Here is a 15962-nt window from a genome sequence, read left to right as displayed (position 1 = left end):
GGTCAGTTTTTATAAATTTCATGAATGTATAAAAAGAATGTATAGTCAGGTTCAGGAAAAAAAAAAACAAGAGAAAATGTCATGGACAGGAGGAGATTAGGAAGATATGATGATTAAATGCAATGTTAGATTATAGAATAACAACAACAACAATGATTAGTGGAAAAACTGGTGAAGTGTGTGAGAACTGAAACCATAAAAATGCTAGAGGGGAATACAGGCAATAACTTTTTTGACATCAGCCCTAGCAACTTCTTACTAGATACATCTCCTCGGGCAAGGGAAACAAAAGCAAAAACAAACTACTGGAACTACATCAAAATAAAAGGCTTCTGCAGAGCAAAGGAAACAATCAACAAAACTAAAAGGCGACCTATGGAAAGGGAGAAGATATCTGCAAATGACATCCGATAAAGGGTTAGCATCCAAATAAACAACTTATAAAACTTAACACCCCCAAAAAACAAATAATGCAATTTAAAAATGGGCAGAAGACATGAACAGACATTTTTCCAAAGAAGACATATGGCTAACAGACACATGAAAAGATACTCAACATCACTCATTATCAGGGAAATACAAATCAAAAGTACAATGAGATATCACCTCACACCTGTCAGAATGGCTAAAATCAACAAGACAAGAAACAATCCCCCTTGCACTGTTGGTGGGAGTGCAAACTGGTGCAGCTGCTCTGGAAAACAGTATGGAGGTTCCTAAAAAAGTTAAAAATAGAACTATCCTATGACCCAGCAACTGCACTACTAGGTATTTACCCAAAGAATACAAAAATACTAATTCAAAGGGATACATGCACCCCAATGTTTACAGCAGCATTATCTACAATAGCCAAATTATGGAAAGAGCCCAAATGTATGCCGACTGATGAACAGATAAAGATGTGGGGTGTGTGTGTGTGTGTATGTGTATAAATATATAGGTATATATATGTGTGTGTGTATACATATATATATACACATATACATATATATACATATATATAATGGAATATTACTCAGCCATAAAAAAGAATGAACTCTTGTCATTTGCAATGACATGGGTGGAGCTAGAATGTATAATACTACGTGAAATAAGCCAGTCAAAGACAAATACCCTATGATTTCACTCATACTTGGAATTTTTAAAACAAAACAAATGAGCAAAGAAAAAAAAAGAGAGAGGCAAACCAAGAAACAGACTCTTAACTGTAGAGAACAAACTGGTGGTTACGAGAGAGAGAGGTGGGGGGGATGGGTGAGATAGGTGATGGGGAGGAAGGAGTGCATGTGTCGTGATGAGCACCAGGTAATGTATGGAAATGTTGAATCAATGTATTATACACCTGAAACTAAATTACACTGTATGTTCACTGGAATTTAAATAAAAACTTAAAAAAAAATAAATTGGTGAAGTGTGAATGAAGACTCTAATATAGCTAATAGTAATGTACCAATATTAAGTTTTGACATATGTACCCAGGTCACGTAAGATAAGAGAAATGGGGTGAAAAGTACGCAGGAATTCTCTGTAATATCTTTGCAAATTTCTCTGTAATATCTTTGCAAATAAATCTGAAATTATTCAAAAATAAAAAGTTTACTTTTTTTAAAGAATATACATTCATTAGGTTTTGTTTTCTGTTTTTATCAATTACAGAGAAAGATATAACATCTTCCAGTATGGCAATCTATTTCTTTTTATAATTTTGTTAAATTTTGCTTTATGTACTTTGAGATTTTACGATGAGTTGCATACAAATTTTATTTTTTATTGTCAAAAACTGACTTTTATTCTTTGTGACGGTTCCCACGGGTCCAAAGAATGAGCAATCGATTAGGTATTTACTTCCTAGGTATCTCGAGGCACATACAGATTTAAAATTATATCTCCTCGGCAAATTAAACATTAAGCAATCATATGGCATCTTTTTTTTCCCTCTCTTTACTTGTAACCTTTGTTTTTTATATCTCTTCTGAACAACAAATATATATATTTTAATCCAGCCTCAGAACTACTTTTAACTACAGCATTTACTCCTATTTACAATTACTATAATTATTTATACACTTGAATTTATTACATCTATTCTCTTTGTCCCATTAGCTCAACATTCCTTTACCTCTTCTTTCTTCCTTCTTTTTAGAGAAATTTTTCTCTTTTCTACTAATCTAGAAGTTACCCACTATGTTTTCTATTCTTTTCATAGTTACTCTAAAAGAGCGTTATCCAACAGCACATTCTGTAATAATGGAAATATTCCAAATCTGTGTTGCTCAATAAGATATCCCCTAGCCGCATGTGGCTACTGAGCAATTGAAATGTACCTAGTGCAACTCAGAAACTAAATTTTTAATTAAGTTTAAATAGCCACACTTGGCTACCACATTGGACAAAGAAGTTATAGAAACTATAACATCTATCCCTACACAAAGTCAGAAGTTAATATTCTCTTCTTTAACAATTAATTTAGAATACCTTCCTCCCAACTTATGTTATTTTTGTATTTGCTAATGTTTTTTTTTAAATCCCAAAAGATAGTGTTATTATTTGATACAGTCCACATTTATATTTATCTACATATTTATCATGTTATTTTCTCTTCATTCACTTTTCCCTCCATCTGAGATCATTTTCCTTCTTTCTAAAAATCCTTGTTTAGAATTTCCATTAATGTTAGTCTATTGCCAGGAAGCTTTTTTTTTTTTTTTTTATATTTAAAAAAAATTTTAAGTAATCTTAACACCCAATATGTGGCTCAAACTTACAATGCTGAGATCAAAAGTCACATGCCCTACTGACTGAGCCAGCCAAGCACCCCAACAAAGCTATCTTAATTTAATTAATCTACAAAATGATTTTGTTCCATTCTTGAAAGATAATTTTTCTGGGAACAGGATTACAGGTTAGCATTTGTCTCCTTTCAGCACACTCAATATATCATTTCCACTGTTATCTGGCTTCCAATGTTGCTTTTAAAGAGTTAGTTATCAATTCATAATAGAGAAATAATCCTCTCAGTGCCTGAATTCTGATGCCCATCATTGAGAGCTGAAATTTATTTGCAAGATCATCATCTGCAGAATACATCATCAGAATACAAAGAACTAACCAGTTCTGAGAGGTAGTTCATGGACACCTATAGATTTCAAATTTTTGCCTTGTTCTTTTTTCTTTCTCAGCAGCAGATTCATTCTGTCACAAAATAAGTTAAGTAAAATAGATAAAAAGCACAGCCCTCACCCCTTCCAAGAGTTTGAAAACCACTATGTATACCAGAAAAGTCTGATGAACAATTTCATTTCTACATTTGAGTATATGTTTTTCTTTAAGCATATGAATTCAACTGTTTACCAGACAGTATATAGCTCTACACAGACAGTCAGAGAGATGATCTGAGTATAGTCAGAGAGATGATCTGAATACGGTTTTTAAGAACTCAGGCTTAAGTTCCTCAGGCTGTCAGCTCATTCTCCTCAAGAATCTAGGCAACCTGCCATTGTCATCTGCCAGGATCTGACATGGCTCACCTTGGATATGTAAAATGCTGGACATGTTACACTTTTCAGTGATATTCTCAGAGACAGAATGCCAATAAAGATACAGATGCCCTGTTTACAGTAAGCCATGCCTTCCTTGCCCAGACTACCAGTTGCTTTTACCAACAGACAGGAATAAGGAAACTACTGCTACTGTGATCTCTCCATCCTTGTAGTTAACATGTGGGGACATGTATACGTGCTTCACGCCAACAATCAATATTTACTAAGAACCTCCTATGTGCCAACCACTGCTCTAAACAATGAGCTGTAAGAGCCTAGCCTTCATAAAACTTTCTAGTGGGAGATGAGAGTCAATCAAGTAAAGAAATAAATAATAATTCCAGATAATGGTAAGTGATAAAGAAAATAAAATAAGATCATGGGAGAGGAAATGACTGGGGAAAAGGAGGGTGACTAATTTCAACAAGTTTCAGAAAGGGTCTCTCTAACAAGGTGATATTTGACCTGAGATCTGAATAATGAGGTACCAGAAACATGAAGATCTGGGAGAACAATGTGTTAGGGTAGCAATACAATGTTCCGCAGCAGGCAATCAGCCAGCAGAAAAACCTGAAATGGAAATGAACTTGACATGTCTGAAGAACAGAAGAGCAGTTAGCGTTACAAGAGAGTAGTAAAAAAAAAAAAAAAAAAAAAAAAAAAAAAGAGGGAGAATTATATGAGGTGAAGTTGGACAGACAGGCAGAGTCTAAGTCATGCAGCATATTATAAAAACTCCGATAAGGATTTTGTATCTTATTGAAGTTACAGTGGAGGCTTTTAATGAAAGGAGGGGGCACAGGAATCAAGGGGAGGGTTATTTTACAAAGATCGCTCTGAGTGACAAGACAATTCAATGGGGGAAAGAATAGTCTTTTACAAAGAATACAACAAATACTACTAGGACAACTGGATATCCACATGCAAAAGAATAAAACTGGATCCCTCGTCAAACTATATACAAAGATTAACTCAAAACTGATTGACCACACTCCTAAATATAAGCACTAAAACTTTATAAAACTCTTAGAAGAAGATACAGGAGTAAATCTTTGTGACTTTGGGTTAGGCAAAGCCTCCTTAGGACACCAAAAGCATAAGCAACAAAAGAAAAAAATAAGAGATAAATTGGACGTCATCAAAATTAAAAACTTTTGGGCTTCAAGAACACCATCAAAAAAGCAAAAAGACTATCCACAGAATGGGAGAAAATATTTACAAACCATATATCTAGTAAGAAACTTATACCTAGAATATATAAAGAACTCTTGCAACTCTATAACAAAAAGACAAATAACCCAATTAAAAATGGGGAAGGGATCTGCAGACATTTCTCCTCAGAAGATATACAAATGGCCAATAAGCACATGAAAAGATGTTCAACATTATTAGTCAAAAGAAATACAAACAAATCCACAATGAGTTACAATTTTATACCTATTAGTATGACTATAATCTAAATAACAGATAGTAAGTGTCAGTGAGAATGGGGACTCAACTTTGTAGGTGACTCCCAACTCCTTGTAGTTATAGTCAGAAGTCTTGGACAAATTGAGCAGTCTGGAGGACAGTGCCCTTAACCTCACAACTTGGCTAATTTCAGGTAAAAGCACAAAAACATAACAACCAGAGGGGCACCTGCGTGGTTCAGTCGGTTAAGTGTCCGACTCTTGATTTCAGGTCAGGTCATGATCTCAGGGTCATGAGATCGAGCCCCATGTTGGGCTCCATGCTAGGTATGGAACATGCTTAAGAGTCTGTCTCTCTCCCTCTTCTTCTGCCACTTCCACTCACTCTCCCTCCCCCCAAAACAAAAATATATATACATATAAAACAATTAGAAAATATAAATCTAGATTAAATTTCTAAATGAATAAAATTTTACTACATTTGTGTTTCTATAATTTTAAATTTTCTACTTACCTGTGGATCCACTAACCACCCATGGTACAAAGGAATATCAAGAAGATCAAATACAATGCATTCTGGTGTATATTCAAATACTCGAACACCAGTGAATTTTACATTTACATCCAAGCCTGTCTGTAGTTTGTGCAAGATTGCCATAGCATCACTCATATTCTGAAAACAGAAAGGAGAAAGGTAAAGATAAGAAAAGTGAAATGACAATGACAACAACAAAGATACTTGAATGCAGGCACATTAACTTCTAATTTTCCATTTTATCCAATTTATTTGTCCCTTCAACCAATTTTTATTATTAAATGCCTACTCTGTATCAGGCACAGTCTGAGTTCTAAAGAGATAACAGTGTATAAAACAAAGTTCCTGATCTCATGTAACTAATATTCTATTTTGAGAGACAAATATATATACAATATAATGTCAAGTATTTAAGAAAAACTGAACAGGATAATGACATACAGACTGACAGGGATGATGGACCTACTTAGGCCAGAAAGACCAAAGACAAAGTTTCTAGTCAAAGAGTATTACCTCTCCCACTTCTGGGCATATATCCAAAAGAACTGAAAATAACATCTTGAAGAGATACTTGCACACCCATGTTCACTGCAGCATTATTCACAATAGTCAAGAGGTGGAAACAGCCCAAATGTCCATTGACAGATAAATGGATAGAGACACTGTGGTATATACATACAATGGAATATTATTCAGCCTTAAAAAGAAAGGAAATTCTATTACATGCTACAATATGGATGCAAATTGAGGACATTATGCTGCGTGAAATAAGCAATCACAAAAGGACAAATACTATGTGATTCCACTTACATGAAATATCTAGAGTAGTCAAAATCCTGGAAACAGAAAGTAGAATGGTAGTTGTAAAGGGATGGACAAAGGGAAAGCTAAGGAGTTGTTCAATGGGTTTAGAGTTTCACAGTTTTATAAGATGAAAATGTCCTAGAGATCTGTTATCAATGTGTGTATAGTTAACACTAGTGAACTATAGACTTAAACATGTAAAGGGATTAAATTTTATATATATTTTAAGATTTTATTTATTTGAGAGAGAGAGAAGAGAGAGCATGAGTAGGGGAGGGGCAGAGAGAGAGGGAGAAGCGGACTCCCCACTGAGCAGGAAGCATGTCTCAGGCACCTGATCCCAGAACCTTGGGATCATGACCTATGCCAAAGGCAGACGCTTAAGCAACTGAGCCACCCAGGTGCCCCTAAATTTTATATTGTTTTTTAATCACAATTTAAAAAGAAAAAGAAATGAGCTATTAAGCTTGAAAAGACATAGAGAAAATTTAAATGTACATTACTAAGTGAAAGAAGCCAACCTGAAATGGCTACATACTGTATGAGTCCAAATGATATTCTGAGAAAGGCAGAACAATGGAAGCGGTAGAAAGATCAGTGGCTGCCAGGGGTTAGGAAGAGGGAGGGAAGTATAGGCAGAACACAGAGGATTTTTTAGGGCAATAAAACTACTCTGTATATACATACTCTGTATGGTACTACAATGGTGGACATTTGTCATTATACATTTTCAAAACCCATAGAATGTTTAACAAGAGTGAACCCTAATGTGAACTATGGACTCTGGGTAATAATCATGAGTCAGTATAGATTCATCAATTATAACAAATGTAACAATGAATGGATGCTGATAGTAGGAGAACGTTTGTAAATGTGGGATGGGGAGCGAGGAGGGACAGGAGGTATATGGCAATTCTGTTCTTTCCACTCAGTTTTGCTGTAAACTGCTTTAAAAAGGTGGGGGAGTTCTTTCAAAATGGAACTTAAATATCAACCAAAGCAAAATACTGAGTCTTGTGAAGTTCCAGGGAAAAAAAGCACTCCAGACAAAGTAGACACTAGTACAAAAACTCTGATGCAGAAATGATCTGATACTATATCCATGGAACAAGGGGTCCCGAATGGCTAGAACAAAAGTAAGTAGAAAGTGGTAGATGAAGTCAGAGAAAGACAGAAAAACACAGATACAAAGACTTGTTGCCCAAATTAAGGAGTCATTCTGTCCACATCTGTTTTCTCTGTAAATATGGTCACATAAATCTGTGATGAATACTATTTTAAAACATATTTTTCTTAACTTTTTAAATACATTATGGTCATACTTACAGAGAATATATTTGATGAAACAAAAAACTTCAATATATAAAATTTAATATAATTTTTATTTAATCCCTACTGTTAATCAGACACTGTGCTACATACTGAAGATATAAAATAGGAGGGGACTACAGCCTACTGGGGGCCTTACAGTAGAAAGGGTGAACATGAAATAAATCCTTTTATATTAAAACTGGGGACTCTCTGAAATATGAAAAAGATAAACTTAGGTTGTAAGAACAAAATTGTTTTACCAAATAACATAAAACTCCATTCGAAGAGGCTTTACAGACTGAAAATAGAAATTACTCAAATTTTTTAAATTTATCAATGAAGAATTTATAACAGGGTAACATTGTTATATAGTCTGGCTTTCACCAGTTTCACCTCTTCCTAATAACTATATTCTCCCAAAACAATGTATTTTTTCAATCTTCCCAAAAGTGGAACCCTTGAAAATAATCAGCTTGCATTTTTTTCCCTTCAGTGTTGTAAAACTTTTCCTAAGCCATAGCAATGATGAATCTGAAAAAATAGTAATAAGGGACTATTGTAGGATTATGGCTCCACTGCTACTGATTTTTCTTCTACATTTGTTAAATTCTTCTTTGCCAGTCACCCCATTTCCTTTAGCGTAGGTATAATTTCTAATAGCTCCTGGCGTCATGCTTATACTTTTATATATCTTCTACATTTCTTTATAAATTATGTAGTATTAAAATATCTAAATTGACACCATTTGATAATCTCCATAGATACTAATAACACTGATAAAAATGAACATTTGTAAACAAAGAACTAGGATAACTATTTTGCCATTTTGTTCTTAAATCCAAATTATGATATTAATAATATCAAATATAAATCCTTGGGATGGTTGCTTTCCTTTAAGCCAGTGGTTTAACTGTTTTATGGAATTTTTCACAAAGGTACTTCTGACATGATGAAGTATTTTTAATTTAAATATAAAATATACTTTACAAATATATTTGCAGTCATTTAAAAACTGTCATACATACACACACACAGAGAGTGCTTTCTTGTGTTGTCAGAGTATCTATCATTAAACAAAACTGGAAAAAAATTGCTTTTTGTTTATATTACTACTTCTGGCAAAGAAGTTTTAATTAGGAAGATTTCAGCTCTACATTGGTCTTTCTCAAATTCAGGCTTAAAATTTTCTGTTCATGTAAAATTATACAAAAAAGAACACTATTAAATCACACCTGTAGCACATTAAACACCTCAGCTTAAACTCAGCCTCATCAGCTTGGTACATGCTATTCTCACAACTAATAGTAATGAAATCATAACACCTTATAAATAGTTTAAGAGTGTATCTTAAATGCAGGATATTTTTCATCTGACATGTATTTCTCTTAAGATATGTAAGTGGTTGTTAGATATTGGTTCAACTTGAAACAAAACTTTACTTCCAATCATTTTCCAAAAGTCTAGATCACCTTAATGGAAGTATTTCCTGAGACTGCAAGATGAACTTGAAAAAACACACAAAATGCTGATATCATTGGCAAACAATCATCAATCAAGATATTCTCAAGACTGTGCAACAAAAATAAAATGAATGTTGAGGGTGATATGAAACTGCACTTTTATATATTAAAGGGTAGCATGAGATTTCATTTGAAAGTTTTTTTGTGGTTTTTTTAAAGATTTTTTATTTTTTTATTTATTTAACAGAGAGAGAGACAGCCAGCAAGAGAGGGAACACAGGAAAGGGGAGTGGGAGAGGAAGAAGCAGGCTCCCCGCGCAGGAGCCTGATGTGGGGCTCGATCCCAGGACTCTGGGATCATGCCCTGAGCCAAAGGCAGACGCCCAATGACTGAGCCACCCAGGCGCCCCTGAAAAGATTTTCTAACGCTCAAAATATTTGGAAATTACTGCTTTAAGCTACAAATTCCAATAGAATTTAAATGACTTAGCCTGCCAATTTGGCTTTAGCTACAGATTTCCTACCTTACAGAGTGAAGCAATGCAATACATTTGGCTTTTCAATTCTATTAGGACTAGATTATCTGATAATTCAAATTCAAGAAATTTTGCAATACTGAAATGAGTTTTGCTTCTTTTTTGCCAATTTGATACTGGTAAAAGAATGTAAAAAAGGTTGCTTGGAAAGTAAATAAAAAGGTTCCAATGATGTCTATTCCTTCCCTGATACCTCCTTCTACTGTAAGAACCTGATTCCTTCTTGCCTTTTACTGTCAAACAGAAGAACAATACTCATGAAAATGAAGTTCCCCTTGTTTTCTTCCAGCTCCAGTAGTTTTGAGCTTCTCCTATTTTACAGAATAGAATCTCTAAAAAACATGCAAGAAATGTAGACACATTGAAACTACAAAATAACAGATTTTGTCCTAATGATACACAACAGACATCATTTACTCAACTTCCTCTCAAATACAACTTAATTATAAAACACAAATAAAATGAGGAAAGATGAATCAATGACAAATCCACTTGAAAGTCAATTTTTCAAGAAAAATACCAGGTTATCATTCTACAGAGATCTGTAGGATGATACCTATGTTTTATTCCATATAGCATATATGTTCATATAAAACAGAGATCAGAAAAGTATGGCCCGGGCCAAAACTGGCTGAAGCTGAGAATGGTTTTTACATTTTTAAAGGGTTGTAAAATAAGAAAATGAATATGCCTACAAAGCCACTGACAGAACAATGAATACATCCATAAGTTAAAAATTACACATTTTAATATAACAAAAACTGTGTCTATTACCTGCTCATAGTTTAAACGTTGAATTTCTGAAATTTCTTTTGGCTTTGCATCAAGCATGTAGTCTCCTGTAAAAAGAAATTGTGAAGTTGCCCTTTTAAAATATTACTTTTTCATTACAAAGGTAATGATTTTAATTATAAATTTTAGAAATGTGACACAAAATTGACCCCTAGTTCTACTCAGAGAAAAATCAGTGTTACCTAATTGCTACAGTCTCAGTTTTTTCAATGTACATACTATAATGCTTTTGAACTTATTTCTTCCACTTCACAATATATTTGAGCATTTTTCCATGTCACTACAATAAAGCTCTAAAAGGTTGTACGAAGTCTCATTGCTATCAACAATAGAAACTGCTACCTCATTATTTTTTCAAGAATGGCTGTTACTGGGTCGCCTGGGTGGCTCATCTGGTTAAGCCTTTGGCTCAGGTCATGATCCCAGGGTCCTGGGATTGAGCACCGCATCAGGCTCCCTGCTCCGCAGGGAAGCCTGCTTCTCCCTCTCCCTCTGCCTGCTGTTCCCCCTACTTGTGCTCTCTGTCAAAAAAGTAATAAAAAAATCTTAAAAAAAAAAAAAAAAGAACAGGTGTGTGTTTGAAACGTTTGCCATTCTAAGAAGTACACAAAATATTTTTTGCACTTGAAAAACTGGTATACGTATTTATATGTATTTTATATGTGTATTCTTGTTATCACTGTCCCCCATCATCTTTTTAATATATGTATGACTTTTAGTATATGTAGCACCTTTTTAATCTATGTAACACCATTTTAATATATGCAGTATCTGGGGCACCTGAGTGGCTCAGTCAGTTAAGCATCTGCCTTCAGCTCAGGTCATGATCCCAGGGTCCTGCGCACTGGGCTCCCAGGGAGCCTGCTTCTCCCTCTCCCTCTGTCTCCCAGCTTGTGCTCTCCCTCTCCCCTCTCTCTCTCTGTCAAGTAAGTAAATCTAAAAAAAAAAAAAAAATATATATATATATATATATATATGTGTGTGTGTATATATATATGTCTGTAATAACTTTTTTATGTTTTGCCTTTTTAATTTTTTATTTTTTAAAAGATTTTATTGATTATTTTAGAGAGAAAAAGAGCACATGCAAGCAGGGGAAGGAGCAGAGAGGGAGGGTGGGAGAAAGAATCTCAAGCAGACTCCACGCTAAGCATGGAGCCCAATGCAGCACTCAATCTCACAACCCATGAGATCATGACCTGAGCCAAAACCAAGAGTCGGATGCTTAACTAACTGAGCCACCTGGGTGCCCCTATGTTTTGCCCTTTTAATTATATATTAACTATATATACTTTCCCTTTTTTATTATTTATTTATTTATTTGAAAGAGAGAATGAGCAAATGGGAGGAGGGGCAGATGGAAAGAATCTTCAAGCAGCCTCCCTGCTGAGCAGGGAGCCCGAGGGGGGTGGGCTCGATTTCACAACCCATGAGATCAATACCTAAGCAGAAACCAAGAGCCGGACACTTAACCAACTGAGCCAGCCAGGCACCCCCATACTTTTACATTTCTTTTAATTGCCTACCTATACAAGTATCATTTTTTCTTATTGAACTGTAAAAGCTTTTTTAGTAAAATGACTTTTTAAAAGATTTTATTTTTAGAACTTGTGGGACTTCATCAAGATAAAAAGCTTCTGCACAGCCAAGGAAACAGTCAAAAAAACTATGAGGCAGCCCACGGAATGGGAGAAGATATCTGCAAATGATGCTACAGATAAAAGACTGGTATCCAAGATCTACAAAGAACTTCTCAAACTCAATACGCAAGAAACAAATAAACAAATCATAAAATGGGCAGAAAAGATGAACAGACAGTTTTCCAATGATGACATACAAATGGCTAACAGACACATGAAAAAATGTTCAAAATCATTAGCCATCAGGGAAATTCAAATCAAAACCACACTAAGATACCACCTTACGCCAGTTAGAATGGCAAAAATTGACAAGGCAAGAAACAACAACTGCTGGAGAGGATGTGGAGAAAGGGGATCCCTCCTACATTGTTGGTGGGAATGCAAAGTTGGTACAGCCACTCTGGAAAACAGTGTGGAGGTCCCTTAAAAAGTTAAAAATTGAGCTACCCTATGACCCAGCCATTGCACTACTGGGTATTTACCCCAAAGATACAGACGTAGTGAAGAGAAGGGCCATATGCACCCCAATGTTCATAGCAGCATTGTCCACAATTGCTAAATCGTGGAAGGAACTGAGATGCTCTTCAACAGATGACTGGATTAAGAAGTTGTGGTCCATATATACAATGGAATATTACTCAGCTATCAGAAAGAATGAGTTCTCAACATTTGCTGCAACATGGGCGGCACTGGAGGAGATAATGCTAAGTGAAATAGGTCAAGCAGAGAAAGACAATTATCATATGATTTCTCTCATCTATGGAACATAAGAACTAGGAAGATCGATAGGGGAAGAAAGGGATAAAGAAGGGGGGGTAGTCAGAAGGGGGAATGAAGCATGAGAGACTATGGACTCTGAGAAACAAACTGAGGGCTTCAGAGGGGAGGGGGCGGGGGAATGAGATAGACTGGTGATGGGTAGTAAGGAGGGCACGTATTGCATGGTGCACTGGGTGTTATACGCAACTAATGAATCATCGAACTTTACATCAGAAACCAGGGATGTACTGTATGGTGACTAACATAATAAAAAAACATTAAAAAAAAAAAAGAAATGCAAAAAAAAAAAAAGATTTTATTTTTAAGTAATCCCCACACCCAACATGGGGCTCAAACTCACAACCCGGAGACCAAGGGTTGCATGCTTCACTAACTAAGACAGCCAAGCACTCCCCTCCCTTTTTTTAAGATTTTTTTCTTGATTAAAGATTTTTATTTGCTTATTTGAGAGAGAGAGCATGAGAGGGGAGGAGGGGCAGAGGGTGAGGGAGAAGCAGACTCCCTGCTGAGCAGGGAGCCCGATGTGGGACTTGATCCTAGGACACTGGGATCAAGACCTGAGCTGAAGGCAGATGCTTAATTGACTGAGCCACCCAGGTGCCCTTAAGATTTTTAAAATGCCTTTTTTTTTTAATGGAAGTATAGTTGATACACAATGTTGTATTAGTTTCAGGTATACAACGTAGTGATTCAACAACTTTATATGTAATGCTATGCTCACAAGTATAGCTACCATCTGTTATCATACAGCGCTATTACAACATTGTTGACTGTATTTCCTATGTTGTAACTTTCATCCCCATGACTTAGTCATTCCATAACTGGAAGTCTGTACCTTCCCACTTCCCTTCATCCATTTTGCCCATCCCCTCACACACCTCCTCCCCTCTGGCAACTACCAGTTTGTTCTCTCTACATTTATGGGTCTATTTCTGTAAAAACTCTTTTTCAATTAGAAGAATTAGAACACTTCCTGCTACATTGTACAGTAAATATTTTTTCCCCTATATTGTATTCTGACTTTACAGTGATGCTTTTTGTCTATTTTTTTTAACTATACAGAAATATTTAAATTTAATAAAGTCAAATTCTTCTATTATGGCTTCTGGTTGGATGTCATGTTTAGAAAGATCTTTACCTCTTAAGCATAAACAAACATTCACATGTGCTTTCTTCATGTAATTTTATGTTTACCTTTTTTAATGTTTAAATCTCTAATTTATCTGGAATTTATTTTGATATAAATAGTAATATACGGAACCAACTTCTTACCTAACCTCCCAAATCACTAAGTTGATAAAACTGTATGGGTTGGTTTTGTTTTGTTTTGTTTAAGATTTTATTTTTAAATAATCTCTACAGTCAATGTGGGGCTTGAACTCACAACCTGGAGATCAAGAGCTGCATGCTCTATGGACTGAGTCATGCTCTATGGACCCAAAAATTGTTTTTAATATAACTTTTATTTTTCTAATTCAAAATAAACCTCTAAAGACTGGATCAAGTATTCTCTTAAGCTTTTCAACAAGAGATTTCTGATAACATCAAGAATCTCTGATAACAAAAGATTCCTATGAACATCAGTATATTATTACTTGTGCTTTTTGTGTGTGCTTTTTCTTTTTTTTTTAAGATTTTATTTATTTATTTGAGAGAGAGCATGAGCGGGGCAGTGCAGAGGGAAAGGGAGCAGCAGACTCCCCACTGAGCCAGGAGCCTGATGTCGGGCTTGATCCCAGGACCCTGGGGTCATGACCTGAGCCAAAGGCAGACACTCAACTGACTGAGCCACCCAGGTGCCCCCTTTGTATGCTTTTAATTAGAACTTTAAGATACTAAAATCTAACCAGTAATGATTTTATTCCATTTAGGCACTAAATGGAATAAAAAGCACTAAATTAGCAGATTTCCAAGTCCACTTAACATTTTTGAGTTCTCTCCATACAAGCACATTATATAATTTTATGTTGAGGCTTTCATATAGCATTTAACTGAAAACTCCACTTTAAGTAAATTTTATACATTTAATTCAAATAACTGAGGACACAATTACTATACTTGTATTTTATATTTAGGTTTGTATATATTACTATACTTGTATTTTATATTTAGGTTCTGTATATATCCTGTATTTGCTTTTCTCATTAAAACCTTAGTGGAGTCAGGAGGCAGAACATTTTAGAATTCAATATTAAATGACCCTGAATATTCTATCATAGATAAAAACTTAGATGCTAAGAGTAGAATAATTATTGTGAAAGACTCAAATACACAACTCCTCTTTTCCTGAGGCCAGAAAAGGTGCCTGCACAAGACAATAGCATGGCTAAGGTAAGCAGCTTCTCAGAGGGACCTCAATAGAGGTACCTGTGTGGCTCAGTTGTCTGGGTGTCCAACTCTTGATCTCAGCTCGGGTCTTGATCTCAGGGTCGTGAGTTTGAGCCCCAAATGGGACTCCATGCTAGGTATGGAGCCTACTTTTAGATGGACCTCAATAATTCCTGTCTTCTGGTATTCACGTCTTTGTATAATCCCCTTCCCTTGAGTATGGATTGGATTTATTAATTCACTTCCAGGAATAAAAAAAATGGCATAAATAATGAAATGTCACTTCTGAAATTAGAATACAGAATATTGTGGCTTTTGTCATGATACTCTCCCACGTGCTCACTCCGAGGAAAGCCAGGTGCCATGACCTGAACTGCCTTATGGAGAGGCCTGCATGGCATGGAACTAAAGGAGGACTCTGGCTACAGTTAGTGAGGAACTGAGAACCTCAGTCCAACAACCTATGAGGAACTCAGTCCTGCCAACAACCATGTGAATAGTGAGCAGATCCTCCTGAGTTGGGCCGCAGCTGACACCCTGACTGCAGCCTCATGAGAGACCCGAGCCAATCACTTAGCTAAGCCATGCCCAGATTCCTGATGTACAGACACCACTGGATAATAAATGTTCATTATTAAACCAGTGAATTTTGGGGTGATGTGTTATGCAGCAATAGATATCTATATTTTTAGGAAAGTTTGTAATAAAAAAAATCAGATATTTTAAAAAGGCTAAGTTTGAGTTTCGATAAATAAATCATCTCTTAAGAGTGTTGTTTTATCTAGCTTATCTAACTTTTATATCTGGATTTGGTCAAACAATACTCTT

General features: G+C 35.5%; 1 protein-coding gene across 6 annotated transcripts in view; it reads right to left on the bottom strand.

The window, feature by feature from the left end:
• The window catches only part of MINDY2 (MINDY lysine 48 deubiquitinase 2), a 76198-nt gene that overhangs the window by 35791 nt on the left and 24445 nt on the right, over positions 1–15962 (bottom strand). For all 6 annotated transcript variants that reach the window (XM_057306277.1, XM_044390967.3, XM_026518582.4 and 3 more), the window contains exons 3-4: positions 10369–10433; positions 5463–5621 (exon numbers count right to left, since the gene is read on the bottom strand). In XM_057306277.1, the coding sequence (XP_057162260.1) occupies positions 5463–5621; positions 10369–10433 (224 nt within the window). The remainder of the gene's footprint in view (positions 1–5462; positions 5622–10368; positions 10434–15962) is intronic.

This window comes from Ursus arctos, unplaced genomic scaffold, assembly GCF_023065955.2.
Source record: "Ursus arctos isolate Adak ecotype North America unplaced genomic scaffold, UrsArc2.0 scaffold_36, whole genome shotgun sequence".
Lineage (NCBI taxonomy): Eukaryota > Metazoa > Chordata > Mammalia > Carnivora > Ursidae > Ursus > Ursus arctos.
The sequence above is the reverse complement of the archived record's forward strand: the minus strand, read 5'-3'. Positions and strand labels throughout refer to the sequence as shown.